The sequence below is a fragment of the Lotus japonicus genome, chromosome 4 (assembly GCF_012489685.1).
Source record: "Lotus japonicus ecotype B-129 chromosome 4, LjGifu_v1.2".
In the NCBI taxonomy this organism is placed as follows: Eukaryota; Viridiplantae; Streptophyta; class Magnoliopsida; order Fabales; family Fabaceae; genus Lotus; species Lotus japonicus.
The window spans coordinates 77946374-77963383 of NC_080044.1; the positions used below are offsets into that span (position 1 = coordinate 77946374).

Here is a 17010-nt window from a genome sequence, read left to right on the forward strand (position 1 = left end):
AATCTATGATCAATTCTTTTTACCAAAAAATGGAATTTCACCCAAAAAAAGAATCTATGATCAATTCTTGTTGTTGATGGGGTAAATAGTTCATGGGATTTACTAATTCACCTGAATTCGTGTTAGAAGGTGCATTAATTATTGACCAGCTGCATGAACTATAGACCTGTGTTTGCGTTAAGGTTTATTCATTTAGCTAATCATCATTATTATCATTATCAAAATACAATTCTTAAATTGATTCTTAACATTAACAAAGTAGAGAATTGATACAAAGAAATAATACTGGAATTGTATTCAGTATAAGTTTTTTTGTGTATTACACAAGTTTATGTGACGGGAAAGCTTATGGTTTGGGTTGCTGACCTTGTTCTGTGTCATGTTTGTTGTTCAAAGTTTCCTCCCACATTATTGTCATGACGTGGTCATAAAAAAGGAAAATTGAGTCTTCTTGTTATGTGTATGTCTTGTGTCATTTTGTGTGATAAGAAAGCAAAGTTGTATGTGACTGGCCAAAAAAACTCGTAGGGGAGAGAAGTAATGGGAAAATGTTACTATGGATAGCATTTGTAAGGCAAGAAACGATTCTGAAATTTAACCGATAATCTATAAATGTTGTAAATACACCTTTAGGAACAAGGCATGAATGAAGAAACGACCAATAATGAATTTATTTCTTCATTTAAAATCTAATTGAAAATATGTCATGAATCTAATTTTGAAAGGAAACAAAATTGTATATATAGGAGAAAACCAAGACAAGCTCGAGCCATGCAAATTACAGCTCCCAGAGCCAGGAATTCTCTACAAAATTAAAGCCAAAAACATGTCTCAGATTCCTCTCAAAACCTAGTTCACTTAACTAGGATTTCTGGCCTACAACTTTAGACAACTACAATGATAAAGAAAACTCAATGGGGGCGCCAAGGGGTTGCCTCCTGAACTTCATATAGAACAAAACGACTGGTTGGGATAAGCAGAGCAAGCCTGGAGGGTAGTCATTATTGTGTTGGAGCCAATCACAGAACCTCATGAGCCTTTCCATAATACCTGTTTATGAATGGAGACTGCAAACACAGACAACAATACTCAGTTCATGATAGGTGGAAGGAATAATAAATTCAGAATCAGCAGTCATCCTGCAGTGCATATGGTCATCCAAAGGAGTGTTCTTTACTAAACAAGTAAACATTCAAGCTAAGAAACAACGGATTTTGAGCCTTGATATAACAATGTTTTATTTTATCTCTAATGTCTGTTCTATTCTTATTTTACTTTGTCAAGAGGTTGTGTTCTATTCTTTTTTTACTTTGTCAAGAGGAGGACACCTTATCCTTCTAACTATTTAAAACAATCTCTTAGTCCTAATGAACTTCTTTTAGTAATTAATAAAAAGTCATCTTAAAATGTCCAAACACCTACCTTGACTTCTGATAAATCAGGTGTATCTGGAGATTGAACAGGGTAGAACTTATAAAACTTCATACTCTCAAAGGCAGCTTTAGTTTCCTCGCTCATTTCTTCAATGGCTTTTCTCCTAGCTTCTCTTGCCTACAAGAGAGGAAACAGGTAAGAGAACAGAAAGCAACAACACTATGTGCAGAGCCCAACACCACCATAGAAAAGTACCTCTCTATTGGCTCTCTTTGCTTCTCGAACCTTTTCCTTGACAAATTCCTGAAGAAAGCAAAAGAATCAGCCTAACTTATCACTTAAATATAGAAATTGTGAAACTAGATATCATCTATTATTTTGTACCTTGAAGGCACCCTTTTCATCTTCCGATAATTCTTCTGCCTGTATGAGATTATCAGTGAACTCCTGCAGAATATAGTACAAATGAGTGAAGAGTGAAACAACAAAAAAAGACAAGTAAAAGACCTTTCTCTCCTCATAGATCTCATCATAACATCCCACAATGCAGTGAAGTTAAGATTTTTAGAACTCGTTAACATAGAAACATGCACCAATTTAGAGTCAACAACAGGAATTGCAAAACGACAAGCAGAAGATTTAAATTCCCAGCAAATTGATGTCAAGGTTCATGAAAATTGGTAATTATACAATTGTGAGTTGTAAAAGAACGACTATAATCTCTAAACTGCTACTGCAAGCTGGCTTGATCTGAAATATATTAAACTATAGACACAACAAAGTTAATTCCTTACCTCAAGTTCATCCATCTCCCAATCAAATTCACAGAAGATCTGCAACAAGCAGTACATAGGTAAGCATATAGAAAACCAATTATTGAATTAACCGGCCAATTTTTTTGATAAAAAGATAATCAGAAATTTTACTATGTACTGTCATAAGAAAAGAATTATCCTATCCAAATACAGTCAAATCACTAGGAAAATATCTCTTTATCATAATTATAATTATAATTACCGGCTTTTGCTCAGATGGAAAAATGATTTGAACCTCAGTGCTCTGCTCAAGTTCATCTTCCTTAAAAGGCTGATAAAAATCTGTAGAAAGAATAGCAGTCATTAACTCATTATAAATTATCTTAATAAGAACATGCACTAACTGGTGATGAACCATTATGGCTCAAACAAAATGAAGCACCAATTGATCAACCACATACTAGCACCATTAAAAAATCTCCATCATTGTCATTTAAAAAAAAACAATGACAATCAAATTTCAATATCTTTTTCCAACTATAGATAGATCTAATAAACATATACCGATTAATGGCAACAATTCTAATATTCTAAAGAAAGAAAACTTACAAGGCAAGCAGTATTCGTATTTTTTTAGCCTATCCACCTTCAGGTGTTTCAAAGCAGACCTGCACCACAGATTATATACAGGTAAGATAAAGTGATATTCATAATAAGTGACATCAAGAACAACTCGTCAGGAGAGGTGGATGATAAAACTAATCATATGCAAATGCCAACAACTACTATAAAGGGCCAATTCATCAGGCTGCACATGAGATAAGTTGCTAAATACTTCTTAGGATACGATCAACTTTCAGTTTTCCCAACAAACATTCACTTTAAGCTTTTTTGGATCCACATAATCATTTATTTTATCAGGTATTCAGGTTCCTAAGGTTCCCCGTGTTAATCTGAAGATATCAAGCAAAGGGAACAATAAAGAAAATATAGCTATAATTTATATGTCACACAGATCTTGAGGTTGAGTCTTTTGTTTGATCATGGGACGAAGACCATGGCAAACAGGACAGACTGGGGATAATGTAAACACTTTCTAAAGTTTCTACAATCTACAAGAAGACAAAATACAGTTGCATCAATTAAACAAGTCATAGAGGATTGAAGGGTACTTCACAACTTCTTGATGAGTTTGTACATTACTGGAATTGCTTTTGGCTACAAACAGGAAAAGGGCATCATGCAAGGAGAAGGGTGTGATGCAACTACCCATCAAATTTAATATGGTTTACAGCTTATCCTCAGTGAAAAATGATGACTTAAATTAAATAGAGAATAGATAAAAGCACAAACAACAAGAACATCTAGCAAAACAGCCCTTTTATTCAACACAATAAGGAGACAAATATAATCACAATCAAACAAGAGCCTATCAAGATGCAAGAGAATGTTCCCTAAAAACAATCATCTTTGGAGACAACCTTTTAAATCAATAGTTCTAATGAATCACCATCTTCAATAGCAATACTTGAATGTCTGAAACATGCTAGGGAATATTGTATTACAAAGGAGGGTTAATAACAAGGCAAAATGTTATACCTTCTTTGAGTGCAACTCAAGATAAATATTTGAGAGTTCAGTCTATCAACCATGCTACTTCTGTTGAAGGCAGAAAATCAAATGAAGAAGTTAAGAGGTGACAAAGGAGCAATATTTCATCTAAAGAATACAAAGGAACCACTAAATATAAACAAATTGGGATGAATACCGGTTCTCCAAAGGAATGTATGGAACCCAGTCCATTTTCATTTGTTTCATGGGAATTATCTCTTCAGCCTCTCTCTGAACTGAGTTAATCCCAATTTTATCAGATGGTGGAAATGGTGATACAACCTGTTGACAGAAGTAAGTTGAAATGTTTTTAAAATTAAAATCATGACAAAATAAATTTCAAACCATCAAAATTCACACAAGGTTGATTCAACATGTTAAAACCGACATTTCCAAATAACGCATAAAACATTGAAGATGTGATTCCAATTCTTAACCCAAAAACAAGGTCTCACAAGCAGATAGAGACAAATTACATCCAGAAGGAACAGACTATCAAACATAAATAGGTCAAAACATCTTCATGTTGCATGTGGAAAGCCCAGTTTGACAACTTACCGCTACGACAACAGGTATGACGACCATTTTGTGTTCCCCTCTAAACGGTACGAGTTGAGCTGCAGATAACAAGATGTATAAAACCAATGTCAGATGAATCGGACCAAATATACGGAAATGACTACAAAGCAATTCGGTCGCATAGCCACCTCGAAATTCAATAAAGAAAAAAACAAATCATTGAAGTTTGCAAGCTACTTACGCTCTGTGCAACCAAATAGGTAAACCTTCTTATCATACAGTTTACCACCCTCTTCAAATGCATTCTAAACACACAAACACACATCATCAGCAATTAATTAAACAAAGCAGTTAACTGAATAACTTCACTCAATGAAAATCCAGGGTTTCCCCAATACTCACCTCTAGATTTGAGAAATCCCACTTGATTTGATACACAGAATCCAATTGATCCCACTGCAATTAAACACAAGACAGTAAGCAAAAAACACAGAACAAGTATCATCTAGTAAAACGAAGAAAACTCGAAAAATCGAAAAAACCTCAGTTCCAACAGGGAATGTCTGCCTCCACAAATCTTCCTGCACAATCCCAAAATTGAATTAACACGAAATTTAAGAAAACCAATCAATGAATCGTAGCAGTAACTAACCAAGTTGCGTTTATCCTCGAAGTATTCGGGTTCGGATTCGGGTTTAACGCGCCGGACCCGCTTCGCTCGAGGTGGTTTGGGGGGTTGGTCGTTGATTTCTTCCGACGGTGGTGCTGCCGCTGCCGCTTCTGGTGGTGCATGATTAGGTTCGGTGTGCTTGGTCTTCCTCTTAGTTCCTTTCCTCATGGTAGTGAAGGAGAATCGAATGGAAGATACGAAACAGTAACAGAGAAGAGAGATAGGGTTTTGGAATTGAATCGAAGGCGCTAGATGCGGATTCAAATTGAGAGAGAAAGAAGAGAGAGAGAGAGAGACCTATTTATACAGAGGAATTGAACGAGTGAGATATTTTCAAACGGCGTGAGAACAACGCTCATGGTAAGAGTTCAATTTTCGGATTTAATTTAATTAATTATTTCAAAAAACATTATTTGACTTCAAAAAAAAAACTCAGTGAATTTGGTTTGTGATTTATGTGTATTAATTAATTGAGTAACACATTCTAAAAGAGGATTTCATTGTTGAAATTAATTTAATTTTGTGTGATTTTGTGTATTGAATGGTTAATGAGCAAACTTAAAAGGATATCTATTCAAAATATTAACAAATTCGGAGAATTATTTTTTTGACTAATAGGAATAATATTTTATGTATTAACTTGATTAAAAAATTTAATAAGTTGTCAAAGTCAGAGGATTATTGTTTTTTATTAATAGAAATTTTTCATTTAAAATTGTTAATATGTTTAATTATTATATTTTATGAATTATATTAATTATTAAATGAAAAATAATGTTTATCAAAATTTTCAAAAAGCATTTTAAAATAATTAAATTATACTAAATTATTAATGAAAATAATTTGTTTTTCTCTTTACAAAAAGTGTATATTTGGTTTTGTTTTATTGTTGGACTCTCATAAAGGTAAACTATAGTTCTCCAAGGTTCATCTATGTATCTCCCCAACTCATGTGTCCACCAGGTCTTATTGCTTGAGTTATTCTTCAGAGACATTTGTTGGACTCTTTTTTTGCTTTACTAAAAAAATCTTATGATTCATAAAGAGACTAATTAGAAAGAAAAAAATCAATATTTATAACATTTAAAAAGAACAAATAATTTGAGAAAAATGGAAAAATCAAAGAAACGGGGAGTAAATATATGTAAGATTTTAGGGTGGACCGACTAAAATAATGGTTTGCTCATTACACTAGGTAACAATAGCATAAAATTTCACAAACACAAACTAGTCTCAATCTTATTTTTCATTGTCCTCTCCAATGTCAGCAAGTAGCAAAGACGATAGTGAGGACGACAATGAAGACGTTGGTGAGGACAACTACAAAGGTGGTACGACGCAATGGAGAGCTCGGTTGGGTCCATTCGTTGTGGCAGTGGTTGGCCTAAAGGTAGGGGCTGGACAACGTCTAGGTTGGGCATGAGGTTATGGTGTGGCATGAAATTGGTTGCAGAGTTGTGGTAAGGTGGTTGATCCAGTGGATGTTAAAGGTAGGTTGTCGGAAAATGATGGATTTGGGAAGTTAATGACTTAAGGTGTTTTGATCTCAATGTGGAATATGGTTATGGGCCTTGTGGCTGAGATACTAGCTTGGTTATGGATCAGTTTGGTTTAGATGGTGGCCGGCACTGGGGTTTGGTGGTGGTTTCAGCCTTTCAGGTGAGTGGTTTAGGTCCCCCCTTTGCCAGTTAAGCCAAGTGATTGATCTTGTTTGGCAGTGGATCCTGCAAGAGAGCAATTTGACCGAGGTGGACATGAGATTGATGGTGGTGTCTAAGAAGTGATGAGAAATGGTGACATGAGGTTAACTATCCATTGTTTGAGGATCAAAGCCCGAAAATGGGGTGTAGGTTGAAGGAGACCTTTTATCGACAACCACCTTTAGAGGGCAATTTGACCGAGGTGGACATGAGATTGATGGTGGTGTCTAAGAAGTGATGAGAAGTGGTGACATGAGGTTAACTTTATAATTTGAGGTTTTTATTTGTCAGCATTTGAATAATTGACTCATTCAAAAAAATTAATCATATATCTTATGGTTAAGAAAAAAAATCACAAGTTGTTTACATTGTGGCCCACCTATGAACCACTAGAGACCATGGTGGATGAGGGCCACACTTTTTTATCTTGGTAAGAATTTTATGCTGAGTTTGTGATGGTCTGATGGACGAATCATTGCCCCATAAAAGCAGAAGCTTCCTTCTGTAATGCCAAATCATGGAGAAGCTGGGGCCCAAAAAATTAAAGAATTAGGAAAATGAATTCAGGAAACTGTTGAGAATGATGAGAAACTTTCTTTTTCATATTTTGTCATAAATGAGGAGAACATGGTTTTCATGATCAACTTTCTTTCCTTTTCATATGCTTTTGGGTTGGTGGAGGAGGATTCTCATCAGATTCAGACGAAGAATCCAGGCCAAGACATTTCAGAAATGCAACTCTGGCTAATTTGAAATAATAGCAAGGGTGGAGAAAATAAAGTGGTGAAGAAGCCTCTCCTTCTGCTGCTACTGCAACCTCTTCTCTCACTATCCCTCTGCTTGCACTTCTTGCTACTATCTCGCCTTTAACACTTAGGTTCTCTACCCCCTGCATGCCAAAATACTCTATCAGTTAGCAGCTTAAGCAATAAGCACTTATCATGTAAGCACTTATTTATAAGGTTATTCAAGAAGCTTTAGCTTATAAGCAGATATAAGACCTTAATCATAAGTTAAAATGAAGAGCCTGTAAAAATAAACTTAAAAGAACTTGTAGTAGGTTATAAACTATTTTTATAGCTGGACATTTTTGTAACTGTTTATACTATTAGATAAACCCAAATAAACACTTCTAAATGCAGCTAAAATTGATCAACATGAAGTTCATGACAAGTGGACATGGATTTCCTACTTATTGGGATTTAACATACGATAAAACATACACATTTCTATACATGCTGTTTTCTCTGTTTTTCAATTACAACATGACGCATGGGTTCAAAGCGAAAAATTGAGGTAAGTTATCACTTCAACAAAATTGATAAAATAGATGTCTGCATTTGTTATTGAGCAACAATACATATAATACAGTGGTGACTTTTGTGCTTTAGCAAATTCAACAACAAACCAACAATCCCCTCCTGTTGACTAATGAAAGAAATACAATTATTCAACTTCCAGAACAAGTTCAATTATACATAAAAAGAACCTTATAAACCCTGATGATTGAAGACACAATACCAAACATTAAATGATTAAGTTGCAACCGACATTTTCCCCCTGATAGGGTCATAGGGAGATCCAACACTTACATCGTTAACAATTAGTCAAATACTTCTCAACAACAATTGGATGGTTAGAATTTGGATGGAATTCTGACTAATATTGTTGGATAGAATTCAAAACCTGTTGTTGAATAGAAGTAAAGATGCAGGAATCTCTTTGGTTGAAGGCCTCAAGCAGATCAGATGACTATGGAAGTGAACAAATGGCAGCAGGAATTTGAGACTAGGGGGGGCAAGATCAAAGAGGAGGGGCCAAGGTTAAAAGAATATGGTAGACCTACAATGACTTATATAACTCACATACATATCATGTGTTAAAAAACCAAAAGTGAAAAGCTTGGGGGCCATGACACGGGTGTCCCCCCCTCCCTCCGCCACTTAGCGAAGTGGTTAATGGACTTTGATTCTAATTCATAAAAAGAGTTTCATTCATATTTTATGCTTGCACTAATGACAACCGGTATGCAAACATAACCTTTACAATGTATGGTCACAGTTTGAAAATGACAAATAAATTTTGAAGGTGAAAACAAGATGGAAGTCAATCAAATACAGCCTCCAAGAAATTGACAAGAATTCATATCATTCCCTATCTCACTTTTTTTCTTATCATTTTTTTTTAAGAAAAAGGTGTAGTAGGAATAGAATTTAGAAAATTCAATTCATGAAAGGGGTGAGAAAGTTCTCTCTCGGTTGTTGTCTACCTAAAAAAAAGCATGGGTCTGCTATTATAACTCAAAGTACAAAAGTAGATGAATTGCAAAATTATATTTATAAAAAAAGATTTAGTCAATTTACTTTCTATCTCCTGAATTGAAACATTTATTCAATACCAAGTCTCCAACTTTATTAACCATACCAACAAGTCAAAGGACCACTTCAGTGGCGGCGGTGGCTCAATCCACCATTCCCAGATCACAGACCAAACTCTCAGGGGTCAACAAACAAACAAATTGAAGGGTTTGATTAAGATTGACAATTACAATAGTACAAACACTAATATCATCATCTAGATTTCACAGAAGAAATCGGTAAGAAGACATCAAATTCAAAAAAGAAAAAAAACCAATACAGTAAAGCTAAAATCCTAGATTTCAGAGTGAGATGGAGCAAGATGCGACCTTTTATGCATTAGAGGCATGAAAATCCAAAAGGGTAGAAGAAAAACAAGAGAAATTGAAATGGGGTGTTCGTATACATACCCGGGTGCTGTGTAGAGCGTTGGTTATGACCGTTGAATGATGGTTGGCGAGGGGTTGAATGGTGGATGCAGAAGCTGCTGCAACAGTGTCAGGTGAGGGATCTGAAGAAGCAAAGATGGTGAAGGAGAAGATGAAGGCAAGGAGAAGAAGCAACACTATGATGAGCTGAATCCAAATGAGCCATGGGATTCTGAAACTCTGTAAGATAAGCTCGTCGCCAAAATCAAACATTATTGTTGAGGAATGAATGACGAAGGGAAGAACTCAACGGATAACAATGAGAGCGTGTGAGGGGAGAGAGAATCGGAGAAACAAACAAACAAACCACAACTGGCAAATGTTTATGTTTTGAGTTGGAGTTTCAAAGTAACGTCAAAGGAGGGCACGGAGTATATACAATGTACTTAGCACAGTGTATTTTGAAAAGGGAAGATAAACTAAAAAACAAGGACAAGAATCTCAGTGGAATGGATTGGTGACTATTGAAGATGTGTGAAAACTGAAAACTGAAAACTCTTATCTCAGAGATCCTTATATCTGTTTTTGGTTTTTAAATTATAATTATAATTATTTTAGTGTTGTGAAACATTTCATTAGGTTAGGTTGACACCAAAAACATAAAGAAATTCGGCTAACAAGTGTTAATTGAGGGTGTGTTAATCAGCTAATTTTAGCTAAGTGGATCAATTCTTAGATGATCGATCGACTATAATCAACTGCTAGCTAGTGGGTTGGTCGTAAATTAATTGTTAACCGATGGATTGACCGTTAATTAGTTGATTGAGGTTTTTGAACAATTAGCTTATTTGGACTTTTTTGAATCGAACAACTTTTGAAATAATAATTGTTGTAAACTTGTAATCAACTTGAGGTTTATTTGTTGTAATCAATACAATTTTCACTACCACAAAAAAGGGCTTGGGTAGCGGTTATGTTCAATGTTGGGTAGCGGTTAAGTGGGTGATGCTAAACTCAGCGTTGCTAAAATTGGGTAGCGGTTATGAACCGCTACTCAATTAAAAAGATGGGTAGCGGTTCCGCGACCGCTTCGCATTAAAAGATAGGTAGTGGTTTTCAACCGCTACGCATATAGGCATAAAACCGCTACCCATCTTTTTTTTTTTGGCAGGAACCGCTGCCTTACTCTATTTTTTTTTATAAAAAAAGCAGGCAAATGAATCAGAACCCAATTAACCCTTGATACCCAATGTGAAATATAACAGTAAGATCGAAAACTAAATAAAGAACAACTCAATATCCATATAATTGTGCTGAAACCGAAAAATTAAAAATTGTGCACCAAAACAACAAATTCAATCTGATATCCAAATACACTTGTTTTGTTTACAAAAAGAACAAATTCATCCCTAAGTTATACCTAGCTAAAAGATTTTGAATGGAGGAATCACGTTTATTCTTCAAAGACGTGTGACCCTGCAATACAAATTAGAGACAAAATTACAAACAACATTCCTCATGACTGGATGTCAGTATAGCTGTATAGGCAACATGTGTATCAATTCATTTACCTCTGCTTCTATTTGTAGCTTGCTAATCTCCCAGATGGAATCATCTTCTTAAGGAAAGAACTTTGGGTGTCATTCATCTCTCTTTCCAACTTGCTTATTTTGTAACATTGCAACATTGCAATCCTTTCTTTTAAACTTGGTCTTGCAATTCATCAACTCTTCATCAGTGTCTAATCAATACAAGAAGCAGAAAAAAGCATGAGAAACATACAAATATAACTAGCAATTCATAGAAAACTACAAACCCAATACAGATCTAAAACTACAATAAAGCTATATTAATAAGTCACCTGCAACAATACTTAAAACTATAATCCTAATAAACAAAATGACATAGTCAGTAAGACAAGAGCCTGCCACCTAAATGTTTCCTAGCCAACACAACAGAGTCTTCAAATAGCCATAAAATGAAGCCAAATAATGCCAAAAGCAGGAACGAGAATAAGACAACAACTACAAATTCCCTACATTCCAATGACTAAGCAACCTCCCAAGGAACTCAAAGCTTTTCAATGTAGCACTCCACTGTTGAAACTCACTAGACATGAATCTTTACTCATGAGGCTCAAATCTGCTATAAAATCCAAATAGCAGTCAACTAACATCTCAGCATTAAATTCTCCAAATCCCCAAGAAGGGCTTCCCAATTTGGAATCAACATATTAAGACAGTAACAAAATGTAAGAAGAAACCTCACATAGAGACAACCAAACAAGCCAACCCAGAAAACAGGACCAGCTATGGGGGTATCCACCCAACAGTCATCGTTATATGTTAAAATTACTCAGCGTCGAGCCCCAGTAAAAAAAGAAGGTAAGATGAAAGAAAAATGAGATGTCACTTGCAGAACTTGCGCCCATGTCGAGCACCAAGCACTGCCAGAAGGGGAGCAGTAGTCAGTCAAGGCTTGTGGTTCAGATGCGGAGACGGTTACGGCAGGGAGCAAGGGTTATTGCGTTCACGACAGAGGGAAAGGGAAAAGGATTTCCCAGGTAGGGTTTTGATAAATTAGGGAAAAAAAGGTTCAATTTGGGTAGCGGTTAATGTAAGCGCTACCTAGCACCGAGAAATTTTACTTGGGTAGCGGTTTCACTATAAGATTGATTTTTTCTTTTCTTTTTTAATGTTACAATAGTTGCTTTTCATATTATTTTTTTCTATAAAAAGCTTGGGTAGCGGTAAACAGTGAACCGCTACCCCATAGCCGCTGCCCAATGCCCTTTTTGTGGTAGTGTTTTACAGTTTTCCATTTTTTTGTCCTTTACTTACATTCTAACCTTTAAAGTTCAATTTTACAGCTTTATCAACTGTCTTTATGCCAATCTTCCCAATTTCTCAATAAATCAGAAACTAAAAGCTCTTTAAAGTATCTTAAAAATTCATATTGAGAAACAAAGTTTTTTCCTCAAGCAACTATCCAAGTGAGGGAATTAACTATATTGATCGTTATCTAAATTCAAATATTTGACCATTGTGTTGCTTTTATAAAATCAACATGTCCAAGCAATTTGTTCTTTTAAAAAAAACTAATTTAATAATTGTTTCTGAAAAATATTTTAAAATTCATAAAATAAAATAAAAAGTCAAACAACCCAACTAGTATTTCAAAAGAAAAATCCCACTAGGCATTACCCTTACTCTAGGCATTATTTTAAAGTTTCACTAGCACTCTGTTTGGTAGAGAAGAGAGAGATAGAGAAGAGAGAGTAGAGAAGAAAGAAGTTGAGTAGAGAGAAATAGGTGAGAAATAAAGTTGATTTATAGATTGTATGGTATGATAAAAATAGAAGAGAGAATGAGGTGAATAATAATTATTAGATAAAGAAAAAAAAAAAAATTTCAAAAGACACTTGTATCCTAGATACTGACAATTTAAGAACCACTTTACAGGGATAAATAAGGAAAAGAAACAAAGTTGTCAAGGTTCTTCCCATCTCTTCGATTTTTAAGCAGACCCCAAAAAGTGTATTTTCTAACATGTGCTAGTTCTCTCTTCGCTACAGTAAATGGAACCAAACGGAGGTAAAATCCTTCTTTCTTGTCAAGTTATCTCTTGGGCATCTCTCTCTTCAAAGTCACTGATACCAAACATAGCGTAAATGTTGAAAATGAAGTTTATGGTTGCCATATCAAATTTTAACGAAAAGAGACAATTCTGAAGAGTTCTAGAGTTCTTGAAGCTAAGATGTGTTGTCTTTAACACACTGTTTGGTAGAGAAGAGAGAGATAGAGAAGAGAGAGTAGAGAAGAGAGAAGTTGAGTAGAGAGAAATATGTGAGAAATATAGTGGATTTATAGATTGTTTGGTATGATAAAAATAGAAGAGAGATAGAGAAGAGAGAATGAGGTGGATAATAATTATTTGATAAAGAAAAAAATATTTTTTTTTTCAAAAGACACTTGTATCCTAGATACTGACAATTTAAGAACCACTTTACAGGGATAAATAAGGAAAAGAAACAAAGTTGTCAAGGCTCTTCCCATCTCTTCGATTTTTAAGCAGACCCCAAAAAGTGTATTTTCTAACATGTGCTAGTTCTCTCTTCGCTACAGTAAATGGAACCAAACAGAGGTAGAATCCTTCTTTCTTGTCAAGTTCTCTCTTGGACATCTCTCTCTTCAAAGTCACTGATACCAAACATAGCGTAAATGTTGAAAATGAAGTTTATGGTTGCCATATCAAATTTTAACGGAAAGAGACAATTCTGAAGAGTTCTAGAGTTCTTGAAGCCTAAGATGTGCTGTCTTTAACACTCTGTTTGGTAGAGAAGAGAGAGATAGAGAAGAGAGAGTAGAGAAGAGAGAAGTTGAGTAGAGAGAAATATGTGAGAAATAGAGTGGATTTATAAATTGTTTGGTATGATAAAAATAGAAGAGAGATAAAGAAGAGAGAATGAGGTGGATAATAATTATTAGATAAAGAAAAAAAAATTCAAAAGACACTTGTATCCTAGATACTGACAATTTAAGAACCACTTTACAGGGATAAGTAAGGAAAAGAAACAAAGTTGTCAAGGCTCTTCCCATCTCTTCGATTTTTAAGCAGACCCCAAAAAGTGTATTTTCTAACATGTGCTAGTTCTCTCTTCGCTACAGTAAATGGAACCAAACGGAGGTAGAATCCTTCTTTCTTGTCAAGTTCTCTCTTGGACATCTCTCTCTTCAAAGTCACTGATACCAAACATAGCGTAAGTGAAAGTAAAAAATCCCTGTCTTAGGTACAAGTTAAAAGTTAATTGAACTCTGCCATGAGCCCATGACAAGGTTAGTTGAATAATGCTCCATATATTCCAAATATTGTTTGTCATTTAAGTTTAAAATTAAATTACATGGAAGAGATGGAGATAAATAGTTTTAAATTTTTAAATTAATAAAAGTTTTTAATATAAAAATCTAAAACAACAAAAGATTATGAACAAAGGTAGAAGTCGCAGAAATTGAAATTTGAGGTCAGAGGAGCCAAGATCAAAGAAAGAGGCTAAGAATAAAAAACATGGCATTTGTACAATAATTCCTACAATTCACATATATATGAATAATATGTACACAAGATTGAAAAGTTTGGAGGGGTCATGGTCCCAACTATATCCCCCTCTCTCCGCCTTGGGAGGGAGACAGGGAGTATAGCTCAAAGATGATATGTAGTAAAGTGGTGACAGTTTAATAACAAACTTAAAAAAAAAAACTTGCAATTAATAGAAGTTACTATTTTAACTCATAATTAGTAGTTATAGGTGGTTGCATGTCTATGTAATATATTTCAAGTTAGTTAATAGCTAGCAGTTATAAGTAGTTGAGGACGTGTATCAAGTGTCTAAGCTAGGAGTTAATTAACTGTCAATTTGATGTCAAGTATTTATGACTTAGCCCTTGGGAGGTTAACCTACAAATACTTGGATGTTGATCATACTACAAATAAAGAGATTTACTATATATAGTTTAAACACTTCTTTCCATGCTTTTCTAAACTTCAATCCAGTTTCAATATTGGTACTTAAATAAGCGAATCCTTAGGTAACAATTCAATTATGCCTCTGTGCTTCCATTGTAAAATCAAACATCATCCAAAATTAAACCAAACTAACATTAGAATCTAAAAAATCACCATATATAGAAATAATTTTCTTACTTCCTAATATCATACATGTATATGTATATATGTTAGAGTCTCTATATGTTATAGCTATTAATCATTCTTTTCAAACTTAAATGTAATCATTATAGATTTTCATTTTGCTTTATGACAAGATCTTGATATCTTCATTCTTTTTCCAACAACCCAAATGAATGAATCTACTTTCTCATCCACTTAAAAGCCTCTTTGAAAAGTAGCATATTGTCTTGTCCGTGGTGGTTAAATACTTGTTTCATTTATAGTATCAAATGAAACCACATCCCAAACAATGGATAGTTTTTTCACTTTTTTCTTGTAAGCAAAACAAAACATATATTCATTCAATCAAGCAATTAAAGAGGCATTGTGAACATCCCCTCAAGTAAGCCATATAGATTTAGACCAGGATAGAAAAATCAATAAAATGTCCATCGATTAGATTGACCTTCTTATCAACACCATGCTTAACAAGATAATCTGCCAACATATTCTTTTCTCTAATTACACGCACCACCTCAACACATTAGATTTTTTTCCCTTGGTTTAGCTATTTTAAGAGTTTTTTTGGGTGAATTTATTTTATTTGTCCAGTCAACGACAAGTGAGGAATCACTCTCAACAATAACATTATTTACATGAAATTGTCTGCAAAATAACAAAAAAAATCATAATTGCCATTATTTATGCTTCAAATGCCCACAAACTAGCCGATTGGTTCGGAGGAGAAGTATCACTATTTTTCAATTGTTTCAAAAAATATCTCATATTCCACTTTCTCTTAGGTCACCTCTCGAAGATCCATCGACATTTAACTTCACAACATCTAAGACCATTCACAATGGATGGTTGAATGAGGTGTTTGATGTTGTTGAAAGTTGTTTAATAGGTTTGATGGTTTGTTGAAATTGGTTGAAAGGGGAGAGAGAGTGTCAAATTGTTGAAAATATTCAACATGTTTAAAGAGCCTGCGGTGTGCCACGTGGCGCGAGGCCAGTGGCCACCGCAGGCGCGTGTGCAACACGCGCAGACAAGTGCAGGAGAGAGAAACGACTTTTTCTCCTCCCCTGCCACGTGGCTTCCTCTGGTTGGTCAGTCCGGATTTCGTTTTTTCCTTATCTTTTGAACTCAATTATTTCATCAAAAAAAATATTTTCTGAAAAAAAATTATACCAAAATTCATGATTTTTTTTCTCTATAAATAGAGACTTGGTTCGTTTGATTTGGACACAGAAAAAAAAACCAAGTTTTTTCACTCTCTCACCATCTTATTTATCTATCTATTAGCATTTGTATTAAAATTATAGTCTATATTTAAAAAAAATATTGTTAAGTGTTTATTATTTTAATTTAATTTAAATCGATAATTGTAATTTTATGTAATTATAAAAACAAAAATATAAAATTAAATAAAAATGTGTAATAAAAAGTGGTGGGGTAGGGTGAGTGGTGAGTGGTGGGGTAGGGTGTTGAGAGTTAAGTAAAACCATTGGAGTGGGTAATTGTTGAAAGTTTGTTGAATTGGAGAGAGAAGATGATGTGGAGTGTTGGGAAGAGAAAAAGTGGGGTAGAAAAGGGTTAAACAAAACATTTTTTGTTTAACCATTGTATATGGTCTAAAGCAAGTGATTCCGACCTTCTAGATTTGTTTGCACGTGCTTGACGCAAGTAAAATGCTTATAATTAATAAAGACAATAGAACGTAGATATAACCTATTAGTCCAATCAGGTTTCAACCACGAGTATACCTCTACGTTCAAATTTCTAACCGCGGTTCTTCCTCCAACAACCAAGTCACCATATATTAATATTGCATCACCGATGGTTTATTGAACATTATCCCGATTTTGCACAAAAGTCAAATAAAAAGTGGCATGTTTGAATTCTATTAAAAAATGTACAAAATACATTTTCCTTTAACAAATAAATAGTTGACTTGTCTTGTCCCGTATGATAGCTCAAGTTGTGTGGTAG

At 34.5% G+C, this 17010-nt stretch overlaps 2 protein-coding genes and 1 long non-coding RNA gene across 4 annotated transcripts; all 3 read right to left on the reverse strand.

The window, feature by feature from the left end:
• Positions 1-652: 652 nt before the first annotated feature.
• On the reverse strand, positions 653-5217 carry LOC130714437 (protein HEAT INTOLERANT 4-like). Its single transcript, XM_057564334.1, has 14 exons — positions 4912-5217; positions 4802-4840; positions 4662-4715; positions 4501-4564; positions 4299-4357; positions 3898-4022; positions 3729-3788; positions 2739-2797; positions 2392-2471; positions 2169-2207; positions 1759-1821; positions 1630-1677; positions 1423-1551; positions 653-1067 (listed from the first exon to the last, which is right to left on the reverse strand). Exons 1-14 carry the CDS (start codon positions 5095-5097, stop codon positions 1020-1022), a joined length of 1053 nt encoding a protein of 350 aa, XP_057420317.1. The 5' UTR covers positions 5098-5217; the 3' UTR covers positions 653-1019.
• A 1993-nt stretch (positions 5218-7210) lies between these two features.
• LOC130715222 (uncharacterized) lies at positions 7211-9890 on the reverse strand. Its single transcript, XM_057565300.1, has 2 exons — positions 9397-9890; positions 7211-7518 (listed from the first exon to the last, which is right to left on the reverse strand). The coding sequence occupies exons 1-2, from the start codon at positions 9625-9627 to the stop codon at positions 7270-7272; spliced, it is 480 nt and encodes a 159-aa protein (XP_057421283.1). The 5' UTR covers positions 9628-9890; the 3' UTR covers positions 7211-7269.
• Positions 9891-10632: 742 nt separating this feature from the next.
• On the reverse strand, positions 10633-11281 carry LOC130716049 (uncharacterized). 2 transcript variants are annotated; one of them, XR_009011852.1, is made up of 3 exons: positions 11216-11281; positions 10926-11095; positions 10633-10830 (listed from the first exon to the last, which is right to left on the reverse strand). It is a non-coding gene; the product is annotated as an uncharacterized LOC130716049 (long non-coding RNA). The 2 variants fall into 2 exon arrangements; XR_009011851.1 differs by lacking the exon at positions 11216-11281 and having other exon boundaries at positions 10926-11198.
• Between the last annotated feature and the right edge of the window lie 5729 nt (positions 11282-17010).

Excerpts from the sequence above, each read along its gene's own strand:
- LOC130714437 (XM_057564334.1), bottom strand. The coding sequence starts at position 5,097 with ATGAGGAAAGGAACTAAGAGGAAGACCAAGCACACCGAACCTAATCAT. Across the intron at positions 2,472-2,738 it reads ATACGAATACTGCTTGCCTT|ATTTTTATCAGCCTTTTAAG; the intron begins GTAAGTTTTCTT and ends TTCTTTCTACAG. Across the intron at positions 1,678-1,758 it reads ATGAAAAGGGTGCCTTCAAG|GAATTTGTCAAGGAAAAGGT; the intron begins GTACAAAATAAT and ends TGCTTTCTTCAG.
- LOC130715222 (XM_057565300.1), bottom strand. The coding sequence starts at position 9,627 with ATGTTTGATTTTGGCGACGAGCTTATCTTACAGAGTTTCAGAATCCCA. Across the intron at positions 7,519-9,396 it reads ACGCTCTACACAGCACCCGG|GGGGTAGAGAACCTAAGTGT; the intron begins GTATGTATACGA and ends TTTGGCATGCAG.